Genomic DNA, 15743 nt, shown 5'->3' with positions numbered 1-15743 from the left:
AAAAAAAATAACCCAGTATTGATCCACAGGCCGCTGCCCGGATACATTTTTGAACAAACACAATTCATTTATTTGTATTACAATAAACAATATCAGCTTTATGACCAAAAATATTTTGGTCATATATTGTGGGATTGCATTAAAATAATTGCAATGGTGAGTATTTTATCTCCTTTAATTAGTTAACAATTTGACTTGTTTGTTTTCAAAGAAGAAGTCAACTCAAATTTGTCTTTAGGACAGCATGACTATGCGTCCCCACAAGACTAAGCATGGCATTCTCATAAGTAATGTGTTTGTAGAAAATGTATTCACTTGTTTTTATCCATCTCTTGGGGCGGCCTTGGGACTGAAAATGACATTACGGTTGCTCAGGGCTCCAGGGATGACCAAATATTGCTTGCCTGATTCCTGACTTTGATCATGCTACGTTTGTAAGTCGTGATTGTATGTTATCTGAACCCTGAGAAACTGTGATGTCATTTTTAGTCCACAGCAAGTAGGCAAAATGAACTCTGAGATGGATAAGAGTGGATGGATATTGGTGGTCTATTAATATTCTACAAATGCAATATTATTCAGAATACGGTGTTTGAACTAGCTAGGCTTCATCAATCATATAATGGCAAAGAACATTTTTGGGTTGATTTGCAGTTCAAGCATTCACCGTGGCAACTTAAAAAATATACGAAACAGGTGTAGGCTAAACAGAAGTGAGGGAATCATAAATCAGATTACAACATTAACGTAAAACAAATCTGCGGCTTCCAACTTTTCGTGTTCATCAAACAATGTGTAAAAACTGAGATTTCGTTTCTTTAGCAGTAAACTTATCTGGACAGTAATTACATACCCATTGCAATCAAATGCAGCCAATTAACATACACTTGGCTGTGTGACTTTTTAACTTGGGCTGGTGAAGGCGGTTACACTATTGTCATAGTGATGGACTTAAACTTTTACAACATCCTGTCAACACTGGAGTAAAAAAGTTTAGCGAGCACAAATGTCAAATTTTGACCACGGAAGTGGCAGTTTGATGGAACAATAGCAACTCATTGCTAACTTACGCAAGTCTTTTAAGTTTATTGTGCTTGTAGGCTGCAACCATATTTGGTTCCTTTCATTTGAGTTAAAGCAAACGAGGGCATTTCGCTAAATCGTAGTTAAACCAGCCAATCAGCAACAACAACAAAAAATAAAACAACGCCAATAATTGTTAGCACAATATAGTAGTACGGTACATCATGTAGACGTCAATGTGAAAAAGTCCAATTAGTTGAAGTTGAAACTGCTGTCACGTAAAGCCCTCCATTTTGACTCAACTACTTCAGTACAAAATGAATACATAACAAATTTTACACAATTGATCAAACTGAATTCAGGTTTAGAATATGAGATTGTACCTACAGGTGTACAGTATATACGTTTTCTAAAAAGTCATTGCTCTTTTTTTAAAGTTACTTTTAGGTGTCATTCTGACAGACGTGAGACAATTAGCATTTGACAGATAAGACTCCCAATTTTTTGCAAGCATGACATGGAAGCAGCATTACTAAATTGTAGGTGTGCTGAAAAAAAGCCTACACAAAAGAATCAACATTCTGATTTACAAAAATTCAGAATCAAAATGAAGGGTTTCCAAATCGATTTTATAAATAAATAAAACTATTTCTGGGCGGCTCGGTGGTGCAGTGAATGCTACGTCTGCCTCACAGTTAAAGGGACCAGAGTTCAAATCCACCTTGCGCCACTCGTTCTGTGTGGAGTTTGCATGCTCTCCCTGGGCCCACGTGGGTTCTCTGCGGCTTCCTCCCACACTCCAGAAACATGCGTGGCAGTTGTATTGGACATAATGTACTAAATTGTGCTTGGGTCTGATTGGGTGTGAATGGTTGTTTGTCTCTGTGTGACCTGCGATTGGCTGGCAACCAGTTCAGGGTATCCCCGCCTACTGCCCGAAGCCAGCTGGGATAGGCACCAGCAAGCCTGCGGCCCTTCTGAGGATAAGCGGCTCTAGGAAATGGATGGATGGATGAATTCTACTTCTTGTCGGGTTCAGTGTAACTTTGCTGGGTGGGCACTGCCAAGGAAGAGGCAACAAACATCATATCACCCATCAATGGCGTGTTGCGAGGACCAACTTCAAAATACATACAACAAACGATTGCCCATCAATGCAATGGCCGAAGTAGATTTTTTTTTTTAAATTGTCCATCGCAGCGATGGATGCTACTAACTAGCTTTACTTCTCTGTAGGACTCCATTATTGTTTTATGTTGGTGTCAATACACGTCTCAAGTTATATCAACGCATGCCATTACAAAATAACCATATTCAATCACGTATTAAGATCGCTAAGAAACCCCTAGTCAGAATACAAAAATAATGTGGGCTACATTGATTTTATAATGGCTACTGTCGCAAAGAGGCAATTGGCTACCAGAGGGAATAACTGCTGACTACACTAAGACACCAAAAAGATGAGTCTTATTCAGTTATCAATCCCACTCAGCTGCTTCACAAACACTTCCTTGGTTGGTCTGTTTTTGTCGCATTGTTAGTTCCACGGCTTTGGTCACTGAGAGGCCGATGAAGCGCAGGCAGTGTGTGTGTTGGGTGGTGGGGGTTGCAACCTTAACACACACAAAAAAAGGCCCCATTCCAAAGAGGAGGCAAAGCAAAGAGGGCCAGCGACATCACTCAATGGGCATTCTCCGTGGTAACCAGACAGGACCTGCTGTTGCCAGGCGACCAGAAGCTATAATGTGGTCATATGGATGGTCCTAATAAAAGGACTGGCCAGCGGACATTCCTGCCATGACTTGGCACGCACGCAATGAGCACGATGGTGCAGAGGTTTACTTAGAAAGCTTTTAAAGACTACAGTGGATGACGTTACACGTTGTCACCGCTTCTCCAATGGAATGACAGCATATCCTCATGCGCACGACGTAGCACTCTAAATGTTTGTATCTGAACTTGACCTCACCTAGCATGCTTTTCAAACAGTCCAATTTGTGGGATGGGAGCAGAGTAGTCTCATGATATGACCTTTGCCCAGTCAAAGTGATTCAGGTCAGGCGTGTTAAGTCACTTCCCTAATGATTGCCCGTGAGCCAATGAGAAACCTCCTTACGTTTGACTGACGCATAGATCAGAAACAAGATTCCATACACCTGCACCATTGAATGAGCTGTGTCAAAACAGTGGAAATCTCTAAATTTGTTGGCACACTGCTTTTTGATTCATTTTGGATGACCTAATATAATTACAAACAAAAGCTAGTGATTTTCAGCATCCATAATGGACAGTTGCTTTGAGGCCTATGGTCAAACGGCCAAAAGTAAAAATGTTTATATAGCGCTCCGTTACTAAATTAATTTCTCATCTCACTTCAACATACAGTTTTCTTGGCACCAAGATGCCACAGAATGGCAAAAAAAGCGCTTCAAACTTCCCAATTCATGTAAACACAGACCCTTGACACCAAGATGCCAGAGGATGGGTGCCAAAGAAATACTGTACTTTGTTTGCTTTGGCTTGTGCACAGAAACAGCTGAGTTTTTCAGCGAACAGGGAATGAGTTCCAAAAAACAAGTCTGTGAATACGTCAATTGGTGAATGCTGACCTGTGAAATATGTGGGAGTTCACCGTATGGCAATATGGTCAAATTGCACAGCATCTGTGCAAATTGTCAAGGAATAAAAGACGTAGCTCCAAAGCCATAAAAAAAAAACATTTGACAGCAGCAAAACAAAAATACTACTCACGTATAAAGTCAATCTGTCAAAACCGAGCACTATTATCTCCTAAGACGTACCTGTAATAAAGTGGTGAGTGAGTAAGTGAGATTAAGGCTAATCAGGTAGCCGTGGCTGCGATGAGTCATATGCTTAAAAATAAGTCTTTGCTGAAGTTTTCACAGATTACCTCATGGGAACCAGCAGGTGCACTTACAGCCGAAAGCTTACGCACAAATGGCAAAGCCAAAAGTCAGCAGGTGGTTGAACATAGAGGACAAATGTAGCATTGTCTGACAAGTCGAAACCCCCCATGAGGTGTTTGTCTGAGAAACAATGAAGGGAGGGGGGCGGGGGACCCAAAATCCCCTTTGCAGGTTCATAGCGATTTACTGCATGGTGTGTGACTCATGGCTTGTGTCACGGCCCACTAACACCAGCACTTCCTGAGAAGCGGACAGTGCAACGGGAAACAGGAAGGGACGTGGGCGAGCGACTGGGAGAGGCGCAAGAGTATATAAATGCATACGTGTGAGGCCACACCGCGGAACCCAATTAGTTTGATTTGTATGTTTGACCACTCCTCTTGCTAGTTTCAAACACATAAGCGCAGTGAAGTGAAACACAAGCTGTTTCTCACAGGAAATGAAATACGAAAACACGTAGATACACGATCACTGTCAACATCTGATTTTCGACCAATGTGAGGTGCAAATATGACCGCTGTGAAATTGGGGGAGGTGTGAAGATTGAAATGTTGAGATAGCTTGGTGAATGCAGTGGGAGTATTTCAGGTTACCGTCAAACTGGCTAACCGTTTGCGTGCTGAGTGAATGAGTTGAGTGACGATTGTTGCTGTAGTAGTTATTTTGTTACTTTTTTATTGCTCGCCTTCATAAAACAATTGAGAGCAAACACATTACAATGCCTTCTAACTAGCAGCAGTAGACTATATAAATGAGCTAATGCACGTTCAGCGCAGGTAAATGTTTAACAGAAAGTGGATGTTTATTTGTTTATTTATTTTGATCACATCTGGCATTTTATATCGCTCCTGAATCATAGCAAAATTGAATCATAATTCTTTTGTGAACCAATTTGTTGGGCAAACTTCTAGTTTCTATGTTGTGATTCAAAAACATGTCATCGTTTCAAATTGACGTAAATTATTTAAGATTCAGTTACTGGTTTGGTCCGTAGCATGTCAGAAAATAGCCCAAAATTATGATTCTTGTTTTCGCTAGTAACAGCATTTGTTTTTGTTTTGATTCAACAGAGAAATTCACTTTGCTTTCACGGAAGACTCCAGAAATTACTTAAAATTTACTATTCAAAAGCTTACATTCCAATTTTAAATTAAAAAGGGTATCCTAGAAATCATTCATTATTAAAAATCAATTAATTTATAATTTAGTTGTTGATTTATCATTTCACCTCTATTGTACTTAACTACTCTTTAACTGCTCAAGCCCTAATGTCTGATCATACTTTCATACGTAAAAAAAAGCAGAGAAGGGAAACACGTGCAAGGCACATACCTGAAGCAAAAGCAGGCAGGCATAAATTTAAACATAATCTTAGTCTGTCCTAATATTTATAAAGTGAACACTACGATATTTAGGGCAACATTTAAGGAAGTGGACAAATCTCCAGAAGTTTCCTTCAACCGGCTGATATACGGACAGTTTTATCTCCAAAATGTGAGTGTGGAGAGTTCAAATGTGTGGGGAGTGAACTTCTTTTCGTGCCTATAGCGGAGTCATCAGAAGCACAGGTGCAAACACACACACACACGCACACACACTTGAATGGCAGCTGACTGCTGAAATGAAGAGGGGGCCTGTCTGAAATCTGGCAAGGATCACATAGCATTGCCAATTTGGCACGCTCAGCACAAATTGTTTCAACATAAATTGGAGCGGCAGCTCGCCATGCCAACATGGCAGATGCTTGTTGAGGATGTTAGTACAGGCGGCGGCTCTGTCAGATCAGCGGTGAAAAACATACACGTAAAACATACTGTACATTTGCTATAATCCAGGTGGTGGGAGGACATTAGTGCATAAATTCTACTTACTAATCTGCTCTACTGAACTAATCATTGTGTCTCACTATACAGTACACCCAGAATACTTCAGCCTGTCTCTGCGTCCATCTGGACCAAATGGAAGACTTTCCTTGCAGTTCACACAGATTTATTGTGACTCCAAGTAGACAATAGTTCATCCCAGAGAATGACAAGCTGACAGTGAGGGGGCTCGAGGGGGTTAAAGTTCACTAAGGCCATCAAGGGGTGCTGACAGGTTGGTATGAAGCTGACAGTGGCTTTGATCGAATTAAGCTTTTGAATTGTTTTGGTTTTACTTGCGCGTCGCCTCTAGGATCTCTAGGAAGGCAACTATTGGGGAAGGTATCAAATACCTGCGTGAGGGTGCCCTTAAAGCGTCTTTTGCTATATTGGAAATTCCTATATCCCAAAAAAATACTGGGTAGCTGTGGATTTTGAGCAGATTAAGTAATTTTTACCCAAAATTGGGTATTAGTTTGACCCACCAGATTGGGCTGAAGAGTTGAAGATGGTTGGCATGTTTATCAGTTCTGTGACGTACTAAAGTTGGAAGAAAATTTTACACTTGACAGCTGGATTGTTCTGACTATGGACACATAGACACTTAACATTAAGATTCAAATAGTACACAGAGTGGAAGGCGCACCCATGGAAAATGGGTGGATATTAAAAGGGGCTTCCGGTACAAAACCAAACATATCATGTGAGTGATTTGCCACGGTGCTCTCTGACGGCAAAAAGTAGCTTCTTCCTCTTAAAAAATGTTGGCAGTAAAATTTGCATTATTTTGTAGAGCAACAGCTATACTGATAACCTGGCAACCCATTTGTTGGTAGTCTTACATAATCAGTAAGGGTACTTTTTACTTGGGCCCAACTGGTAGTGTTTTGTTTTTTTTCTTAGGCCAATGCCGATTTTTGGCAGAAAAACATTGAAGACAGATTAATTGGCCTATTAGGTTTTAGAAATGTTAACCAATAAAATAGCATTTGTTTCCTTTCAATGCTTTTCACTAGGTATGGGCAATGAAGATGTTCACAATTCATGGGCTGTGCTGATACCTATTACCCGCAAAGAGCAGGGGTCAACAATAAATATACTGTATTGTTTAAAAAAAATGATTAATTTGTTGAACTGGATTTTCAGTTTTGTTTTGTTTTTTTTTTTTCCCTCAAGCAATCGTTGACTTTAAGTATGAGTCAAATAGTGACATTCAGGTCTTTGCACAACTTCCTTGCATTAGTCACCTAAGCACTGCTTATATAAAAAAACAAAACAAAAAAAAGCTTTGTTTGGACGTATGGATTTACAGTATGTAGAATAAATACTGACACCAGTGATACTTGTATACAACTTCTGTAAATGGTTAGAATACATGAAGACAAAAAGTGAAAATAACATGCAAATATCAGCCATTTGTGTCAGCTTGTAAGAATATAGTCGGACGATTTAATCTGCCAAACAATTACTCAGTCCGGCCCTACTTTTTACCTCTTGTTGGATCAAAATCGTAATTCAACATGCTAGGACACAAACTCAATGCAGTGGGTATTAAAAACAAACAAAAAACATGGGTGTTACTTTTGGGCCACCAGTTTTAAAAGTGCAATTTTGTGCCTTTATAGTCATATTTCCTGTCAATCTTACATTTGCACATAGAGGCAGAACAGCAGTTAATGTCGTAAAAACTATGGCCTGAGTCCATTTCGCAAAAGGTGCCTTTGAGACCTTTTCACTGAACTTCATATTCATCTTCCTAAACACACTTACAGCAAGCAAAGTCCCCTCCCACTAAAAGCAACAGGACAGTCTGCGAGGCCTGCCCAGATCACTCCATGATCATGCCTTGTGAGGGTCTATTTCCACCAAGTGTGTGTATGTGTGTGTGTGCATGCATGCGCTGCATGCCACATTCCTCACATGCAGAGTGGCGGAAAGGGCAGTGGCCCCTCATCGGCAGAGGTGTATGGAAAAGAGGAGTGGGAGGTGGGAGGGTGTGTAGACGCAAAATGATTGATGGCAGTAGCCAGACGGCCACATGATTTGGCAAACAGATGGATGTTGAATTACTGTAACTATGTTGACGATTGTTTTTCATTTTTGATAGGATACATTTGCATATTGTTGGTATTTTGGCAAACTACTGGCTTTGCGTGGTTGTTTTTATTGTAAGATACTCTTCTACTGTATGTGCTGTATGTTCTACTGTCGAGTCCTCCTCCTCCTCCTCATTTCAAGCAGACTGGTCTACACTAAACTGTCCCGAAAGGGAAGGACCAAAATTAGATGCAAGAGAGTAAGGCGGAGGGCACTAATGAGCCATTCAAGTGTAAATATACGTAATTATGTTGGTGGAGATAAACGTTTAAATATCTTAGACTGCACATCACTACAGCGAGATTGTGTAAACAGCATCATTACACATGTAAACGGTCGTGGAATAGATGACCAGTGGGTGATCTGCAGGACACGCACTCACTGGCCATAAAATTAAGTACATCTAGATCATTTAACATTAAACTCAACACTTGTGATTTACAAGCTGACACGACTTTAATCAACTTTAATAACTGTCTAAACTGTATCAAGAGAAGGTGAAGATTTGCAATGTATTAAAATATGTTTAGTTGCAAATGCAGGATATATGCTTAAAGGAGGAAACAGGAAGCAATTTGTTGTCAAGTTTGCCTAGTCCTATTTTTTTGTTTTGGTGCTCCACTTCGAGAGTCCGTGCTTTAGTGGCTCTCTGAGCTAAAGTCTCATCAGATGGTGACCCATGATCCCTAGTTTGACATTGACACATGCAGGTCCTTTTACTCCTAAGTCTTCTCTGAACTCCACAAAATTTGCAAAAACTTGCAACTGTGTCAAACTGCAGCATCATAATTAAGGGGACTTGTCTCCTTAAAGCGGTCTTTTTGACCCCTGGAAAAAAAAGTCTTTGTTTTTGCCATGTAAAGTGTAATTGCAGTCAAATAAGGATTGGCATCTTTTGTTTTTTTTTCAGGTATTTTGATGCACTTGTTTTTTCTGTAACTTTTTTTAAATGCTGTAAAAAACATTTCGAAGTTAACTCATATTGTGTTTTTTGTTTTGTTAAGGTTAAAAATGATAGTTTTTGGTATAATCATACAATTTTATAATTTTTTATAATATTCGGTGTGACGAGTGGGGAGGTGAAAGGTTTTCTCTTTCCTTGGGAAAGGCTTTGCAAAAAAATAAAAGGGGGGCAAGAGCTGCCTTTAAGTTACCATATTTAGCTGAGCATGAGTTAAAACACAGTAATATACAGCACAATGTCTAAGTCACTATATCAATCTACAACGCAGATGAAAATATTGTTAGTCAATTCTGTTCTAACGGCGTCAAATCGTCCCATTTTTTTGTGAATGTAGAATATAATACACAAGGAGTAGTGGCTCCCATGATCAGCACTATGCAGATCTTTCCGTCGCAACCATATGGATGAGCATTAAGCAATGTACCAGTCTTACAGCCGGAGGCCCCTATACACCCACAACATGTCTTTCAAGTGGTGCTGTGGGCCGACGGCAAATCACCACCAGGACACCTGACCTGCATTCTCGCTCCAGTGTACACCAAAGATGCATGTTCGTCTTCAGCTGAGCTTAGATCAAGTTCATTCCATTTCACTAGCTCTTTATTTGTGATCAAGGAAAATGATGAGATGCCTTAAAAGCATTTAACTGTTAATGATTTTACATTGGTGCAATAGTGAAGATGGAGGACCACGGTTTTGTTTTAAAAAGGAATATAGATGGCTGAAACAACACGAGTGAAATACTTAGGGGCCACTTTTTTAATTAAGACCTTGGGATTTATTAACATGCATAAATTGCAACACCTGATGAAAAGTCTGACACATAGACATGAATAAAACAACTGAAATTAAAACATTAACAGATTTAAAAGCGACTGTACAATATACACATAAATGGATTAAAAACATTAAGTACGAAATAAAACAACAACAACAACGCCATGAATGTAAAACTCATTTCGGTGCTGCTCTAAGAAGTACTGTTCAGTATTCTCAGTCAGACTCACATTCATTCTGCGCAGAGATGCCTCAGGACAGAAGGGTTATGAGTGCATCCAGGAACTTGCTGCGGTCTTCCATCTTCAGTTCAATAACTGCACAAGAAACACATTAATAAACTGTCACATCTGTTTGTACATTTCTATGAACCATTTCGTAAATTGCACGTTTATTTGATAGCTTGCAAAAAACGAGACGAAAACTTGCTGGAGGGAAAACAAGTGTTGGCCATAGAACATTTTTGCAAAAACGCCGCAAAATTCCGGTCATATTTCTATTAAGCCGCAGGGCTTCAAGTTCACACCTCTTTGCTGGATTTTTAACGTTGGCTTCCTCCTTGTAATGAAGACAATCATGCCCCCATGCGGCCACACAGAAGATAAAGCCTTTGCACCGTCTTTAGCAAACAGATTACACTTTTGGAAATGATGGTTTTCAACTTACTGGACGTGTCAAAGTGGTCACGTAGCGTTCTGGAGCTGGTGCTCTCTGCAGCTTTCTCAAAAGCTCTGCCAAAAAAACTAAAGCGAGAGTGAAGTTTTTAATCAGAGTAAAGCACCAACTGATAATTGAACTATTTTACAAAGATAATCCTTATCAAATGATGGGACTTCATTTTGTAATAAATGAGATTAAAAGTCACTATCAGGGGGGGGCTTAGAAGCAAAAAATTGTACTGATGAGTACTGCTTTTTTGCAACAATAAAATAACGCAAAATAAAATACTTTACTGAGTAAGACTATTCAGCTAAATTTATGTCGCATGAACACAAATAAGACAAACACTTAAATCAGGGATTAGCCAATTAACAAACAATAGCACTTTAACTACAAGAACAGTGAATTTATCTTAGTAAAATATATGAAGACAAATCCAGTCGCAAGAAACTTAACTTTCCATCTTTCTGAATGGATTTTTGCAAATAAAACTACTCAATTTATCCAAATTTACTTGAGTATATATAACCAGATAAATGTTGCTCGTTACTATCCACCACTGGTCAATCACTATGATGCTGTGTTGCCAACGACAGTGAGTATAAATAAAACAGACAAAATGCTCCCACAAAACGGTATGAACGCACTTCTTTTTGTCAGATGTTTCAGTCTCAGGTGGGATTCCCAGGACAAGGACAGTTCCGTTCTCGAGATCTTTAGGGGCAGCCATGATGAGCGGAAGCAGTCTGCACCGCTTATTTCTTGTCTGGCAAATAAACACAACATGAAGAAAAACATTTCATTTCATCACACATGAAAACACGTGTAAAGTTTTACAATTTGGAACTAAGTAAGTAATCATTACGTTTCACTAAGCTTTAAAGTCCTCTGGCAATACAGATTCTTGAAATTCAATACTAAAAAAGTTGAACTTGATCTTTCATTTAGTTTAAAATTATCGAGGTTAAGCTAACATCAATCAAACACATATATTTTCTTTCCTAACAAACTCACTGATTGGATGAATGCTTTCAGGAGGTATTTGGAGAGCAAAGTCAAGGCCATTGGCTTTGAAAAGAGCTTGACGTCTGGGGTGCCCTGTATAAGAAGCACAATTATTCAACTGAGCAACATGTGAAGCTAAAAAAACAATCCCACGCATGATGTTGGGGCATGTGCACCTCCATGAGGTAGCAGTAAAGGAATGGTCCTTGGGACAAGATAAGGTTGGTGCAGATGCAGCTGGCGACAGTCTGTTGGATTGCCATTAGCTTCTTTTTGGCCAGCTCCAAGCCTGAATGAAGACGTTCCAGGTTGCTCCTTAAAAAGAGAACAGGTGATGGAGGTGGGCCAGTTGACTTAAAGTTAGAGTATGTTGTATGGTAATGGGGGGGGGGGGGGGGACTTTTTGTCTTTGCATGTTAAAATTGTACGGACTGACATTACTACTATGAGTTATTATTGAGAAATAACTTCTAGTCTTCCTTGCAGTTTCAAGACTGCAAATACTACCTTTAAAAGGTTAACACATTGAAAAAAGTAGAGTATCACGATTTACAATGGTCCCGCCATTTTGTGCACAAGAAACGATGTAGTTCTAACTTGATTACTGCGTGATAGATTATTCTTGGACTATAACGCGTTGCAACTTGCAACAAATTCGGGTTACGTCGCCATTAAAAGCTCCTTTGTAAACCACCCCGGAACCCCCATTTTAAGGTCACACCTTGAAAGAGAGTCTAGAGCCTTGATGAAGTTGTCTGTCTCGTTCTCGTCTTTGTCTGTGCTCTCAAGTAGAGCAGTGGTAGCGTGCACCATGTCGCTGGCCAGGAAACGGTTCTTGAAGCCAAAGTGGACACCAAATGTCTGAATGCGGATGTCTTTCATTCTGTCAGAGAACAAAATTGTCAATGAATCCATCATTAGTCAGTGACAGTCAATCAGTCGGTGACATCCACAACACCCGTATTTATTGGCAGACTCCTCGATGACTTCCCGCAGGTTCTCTTTGATGGCCATGTCCATGGAGGTGAACTTTTGGCGCACTTGCTTCAGAGGCAACCTGGTATGAAAGACCACCTACAATAAACCAATATTCACTTTTCAAGCTTATCTGCATTTCCTGGTCTACTCTTACCCCATGTCAGCCAGGAACTCCTGCAGTTTCTTCTGGCCGTTTAACGTCCACAGCTTGAAGTGGCAAGAGGTGTAACATGAATTACTGATGCTCTCGTAAAGAGACCAGTGCTGGTAGAGGGTCAGACGCAGGCTGAACCAGTAGATTAAGAAACGAGGTACGACAAAAAAAGCTTCAACAAGACAACTGGTGGGACAAGCTGAAGCAATATATGGAACTTGTAATATGCCTACAGATGACAAGGATACTCGTACTCAAAGGAGATCCTCATGCAGTCGATGGAAAGAGAGTTTTCCTCATCCTCGTTTCGATGGTTATGTCGAGAGACGTGCCGCTGCATGGTGGCGATGTCGGTTATATACTTCATACTAACGGACACAACAGAATATGTTTCAACACAACATTCAGCACTAATATGTACGCACGTCAAAATTGTGTGTAGAAATCTTTAGATACATTTCTGCTACCAACTAAGAAACTGGTTTACTAAATCAAAACACACAAAATAATTCAAACAAATAACTCTGATGCTACAGAAGATGGTTGATATTAGAGTGATGATCATTTCTCACTGTGTGATTTTATCGTGAACCCACTGATCAGTCAGCCCAATAACAGCCCACCTGAAAAAAAAACAAAATAAAACCAAACAAATAAAACAAATGTCTGCACAGTACTATTTGTGAGTAAGAGAAAAATAAGGGCGCTTACCAGAGCATATCTTTTGTGTCTTTAGTCAACACCCACGCAAGTTCGAAAAACATCATGGCTGCCTAACACAGAAAAGATAATCAACGATTGCATTATTTCTCAAAGAGTATTTTCCTCAAGTAGTATTTAAAAAAAAACTGTTCACTCACGGATGTTCCGTGGTATTCGTACTGCTCGTAGTCAAACAAAATTTCCCTCCTGTGATTAAAGCAAAGTGCAAATGCAAATATCATGCACCAAGAGCAAACAATTTGATTTGAAAAGGATGGTTCACCTTCGTGCTTCCCACTCCCGCTTTTCACGCTGTCTCTCAATTCTCCTTTCGACTGCCCCCTGGATTTAAAAGAAATACTTGGCATGAAACACAGTTTCTATTTGACTTTGCATTTCTTATGCTTGTTATACAGTAAAAGGCCATACCTCATCAAATCTCCTCCGCTTTCCAGACGGCTCTGAGCCTTCGGCGCTTTCATTTCCAGAGTCACCTCCCTCCTCATCTTCCTCCTCTTCATCGTCTCGAAATATTTCGTCATAGGATGGCACACCCAAGTCATCATCTTGTTTTATCAGCAGTTTTATCTTCAGATAAAGAAAAAAAATGGAGAAGTTAAGAATAAGAACCAATAAATTCAATCTTCCATCCATCCATTTTCTAAAGCTGCTTATCCTCACAAGGGTGGCAGGCTTGCTGGTGCCTATCCCAGCTGACTTCGGGCAATAGGCGGGAGACACCCTGAACTGGTTGCCAGCCAAACGCAGTAAATTCAATCTTGGACTTTTTATTTTCTACACTGCTTATTCCAATTAGGCGAGGTGGATCTTATTGCAGCTGACTTTGGACAAAAAGGGGACAACCTATAGATCTTCAGGCGATGACAGGGCCAAAGTGTGTCAGAAAGGTTCCAGGACTTGTGTCACAAGCTGTTATTTCATGCCCAAATTATGAATTTTCCCTTCAAGCAGCACATCCATGAAGAAATTCAGTTATTTGCTTCATTCAGAGCATAAGTGTGACGAGGGGGGTGGATGGTAAATCAAGTGGGCCAAAATAGATCTTCATGAGTGTCGCAGGAATTAAGGCATTTCACTTATTTAATCCGAAAATCAATGGATAAAAAAAAATATATATATTCTCATCTATGTCAGTGACACATACTAACAGAGCAGTTAAATGCTCTTCCAGGAAGTGGCGGAGTAGATGGTGCCATAAATCTGTATTCCGACTGGTTGTAGCCCCTGCGACCTGATCCCAGATGAGTGATAATTCCCTATTTCTGTGTCATTTTTCTTTGGAAGTGTGTAAAAAAGGTCGGGCAGCACAGAAAAAAAAATAACCTGTGTGTCGTTGTAGACATTAACCACATCTACAGGCCGGTGAGTGTCACAAATGAAGAAGATGGCGTCATCGTCCGGCTGCAGCATCTCAAGGAGATTAACGTTGGCACCGCAGTTGATTAGGACAAAGTAATTAAACTACAACAAAAAGAAATAAATCAACTGAAAATATTGTAAACAAATGAGTCTCATCAAGAAATAATATTGATATCAAGTCATTTATCGTCTGAAGAGCTTCATACCTGGTCTTTTTGTTCGAGGAAAGCAGTACCTAGGTCCTGCCATCCCATCACTGGTACAAGGGTATACTGAACGTGGTCGCAGTGGAACAAGGCCTGAGAAAAAACAAAACAATAACACAGTGATTTGGGTCAGGACCCAAAAGTGGGTCGTGGACAACTATCATTTAAAAAACTACTGAGGTGATGATAAACATATAACTGCGATTGTCAACATCAACGAGGTCCAAGTCAGGTCTTAAATCGTTAAGTAGACCTTTTCAATGTGCAAGTGGCATATGCATAATACTAACGATGTTATTTGGAAACAAATCCTCTTACTCGTTTTTGATGCACTCTTGGGCTTACTACGCAATTGTATTTTGGTGTTTGTTACGTAGTGTGGTACGTCGTGAGTTAAGTATTTTAAGCGTGACTCCAGTCAAATGTGAGAGACCGAAAAATGACTAGTGTGTTTGTCCGTGCGTACGTGTGTGTATGTGCTTACAAACTAAAGTGTAAACAAGTCACATCTTTAGAAAATGTCGTCTTAAGAGACATTAAATGTCCGCCGGTTGTTGCGGTGCCTTAGAATTAAACCTCACTCCTCGAAATTAAATTTACCAAAACAAAGGACAACTAACTTACCTGAATGATTTTACAGGCACAAAGAGCATCAATATCCGACGCCACCAGGAGCGCAACTCTCTGAAAAAGAGGTTGACAACGTTAGCAAAGCACAGTGAAACGTTAGCTAACCGGCGAGCTAATGTTGTGGTTCTCTCAACAACATACCTGGTTGGCAACAGCTTCATAAAATTCTTTCCGAATGTCCGTGACAAACATCTTGAAGAGCGACGAATTACGCTGGCATATAGTACTCCACAAGAAAACGACGGGGCAAAGTGGAGCGTATGTCAAAAAAATGACATCAAGAGAGACTTTTTCTGGGTTTCGTGTCCAGAGTCGGGCGAGAGACAGCTGCTTGCAGTGTTGGAAATGTGGCGCCAAATGGCTGCGTCACACGTAACC

At 40.1% G+C, this 15743-nt stretch overlaps 1 protein-coding gene across 2 annotated transcripts; it reads right to left on the bottom strand.

The window, feature by feature from the left end:
* Nucleotides 1-2021: 2021 nt before the first annotated feature.
* cdc45 (CDC45 cell division cycle 45 homolog (S. cerevisiae)) lies at nt 2022-15703 on the bottom strand. 2 transcript variants are annotated; one of them, XM_088422106.1, is made up of 19 exons: nt 15507-15703; nt 15360-15419; nt 14736-14828; nt 14494-14631; nt 13579-13737; nt 13433-13491; nt 13308-13356; nt 13159-13220; nt 13020-13070; nt 12696-12815; nt 12448-12579; nt 12274-12372; nt 12037-12198; nt 11492-11630; nt 11325-11408; nt 10958-11076; nt 10317-10393; nt 9881-9967; nt 2022-2083 (listed from the first exon to the last, which is right to left on the bottom strand). In XM_088422106.1, the coding sequence occupies exons 1-18, from the start codon at nt 15555-15557 to the stop codon at nt 9903-9905; spliced, it is 1719 nt and encodes a 572-aa protein (XP_088278232.1). In that variant the 5' UTR covers nt 15558-15703; the 3' UTR covers nt 2022-2083; nt 9881-9902. The 2 variants fall into 2 exon arrangements, with proteins under 2 accessions (XP_088278232.1, XP_088278223.1); XM_088422097.1 differs by lacking the exon at nt 2022-2083 and having other exon boundaries at nt 9657-9967.
* Between the last annotated feature and the right edge of the window lie 40 nt (nt 15704-15743).

The sequence above is a fragment of the Hippichthys cyanospilos genome, chromosome 1, assembly GCF_059441005.1.
Source record: "Hippichthys cyanospilos isolate Australia breed blue-spotted pipefish chromosome 1, RoL_Hcya_1.0, whole genome shotgun sequence".
Taxonomy (NCBI): domain Eukaryota; kingdom Metazoa; phylum Chordata; class Actinopteri; order Syngnathiformes; family Syngnathidae; genus Hippichthys; species Hippichthys cyanospilos.
Note: the sequence above shows the minus strand (reverse complement) of the source record. Positions and strands in the feature narration are given on the sequence as shown.

What these genes read in the sequence shown, in the direction of transcription:
- cdc45 (XM_088422106.1), bottom strand. Translation starts at nt 15,557, where the DNA reads ATGTTTGTCACGGACATTCGGAAAGAATTTTATGAAGCTGTTGCCAAC. An exon ending in AGCGGAGGAGATTTGATGAG is followed by an intron (nt 13,492 to 13,578) that starts GTATGGCCTTTT and finishes TTTTAAATCCAG; the next exon opens with GGGGCAGTCGAAAGGAGAAT. An exon ending in GCTCTAGACTCTCTTTCAAG is followed by an intron (nt 11,631 to 12,036) that starts GTGTGACCTTAA and finishes TCTCTTTTTAAG; the next exon opens with GAGCAACCTGGAACGTCTTC.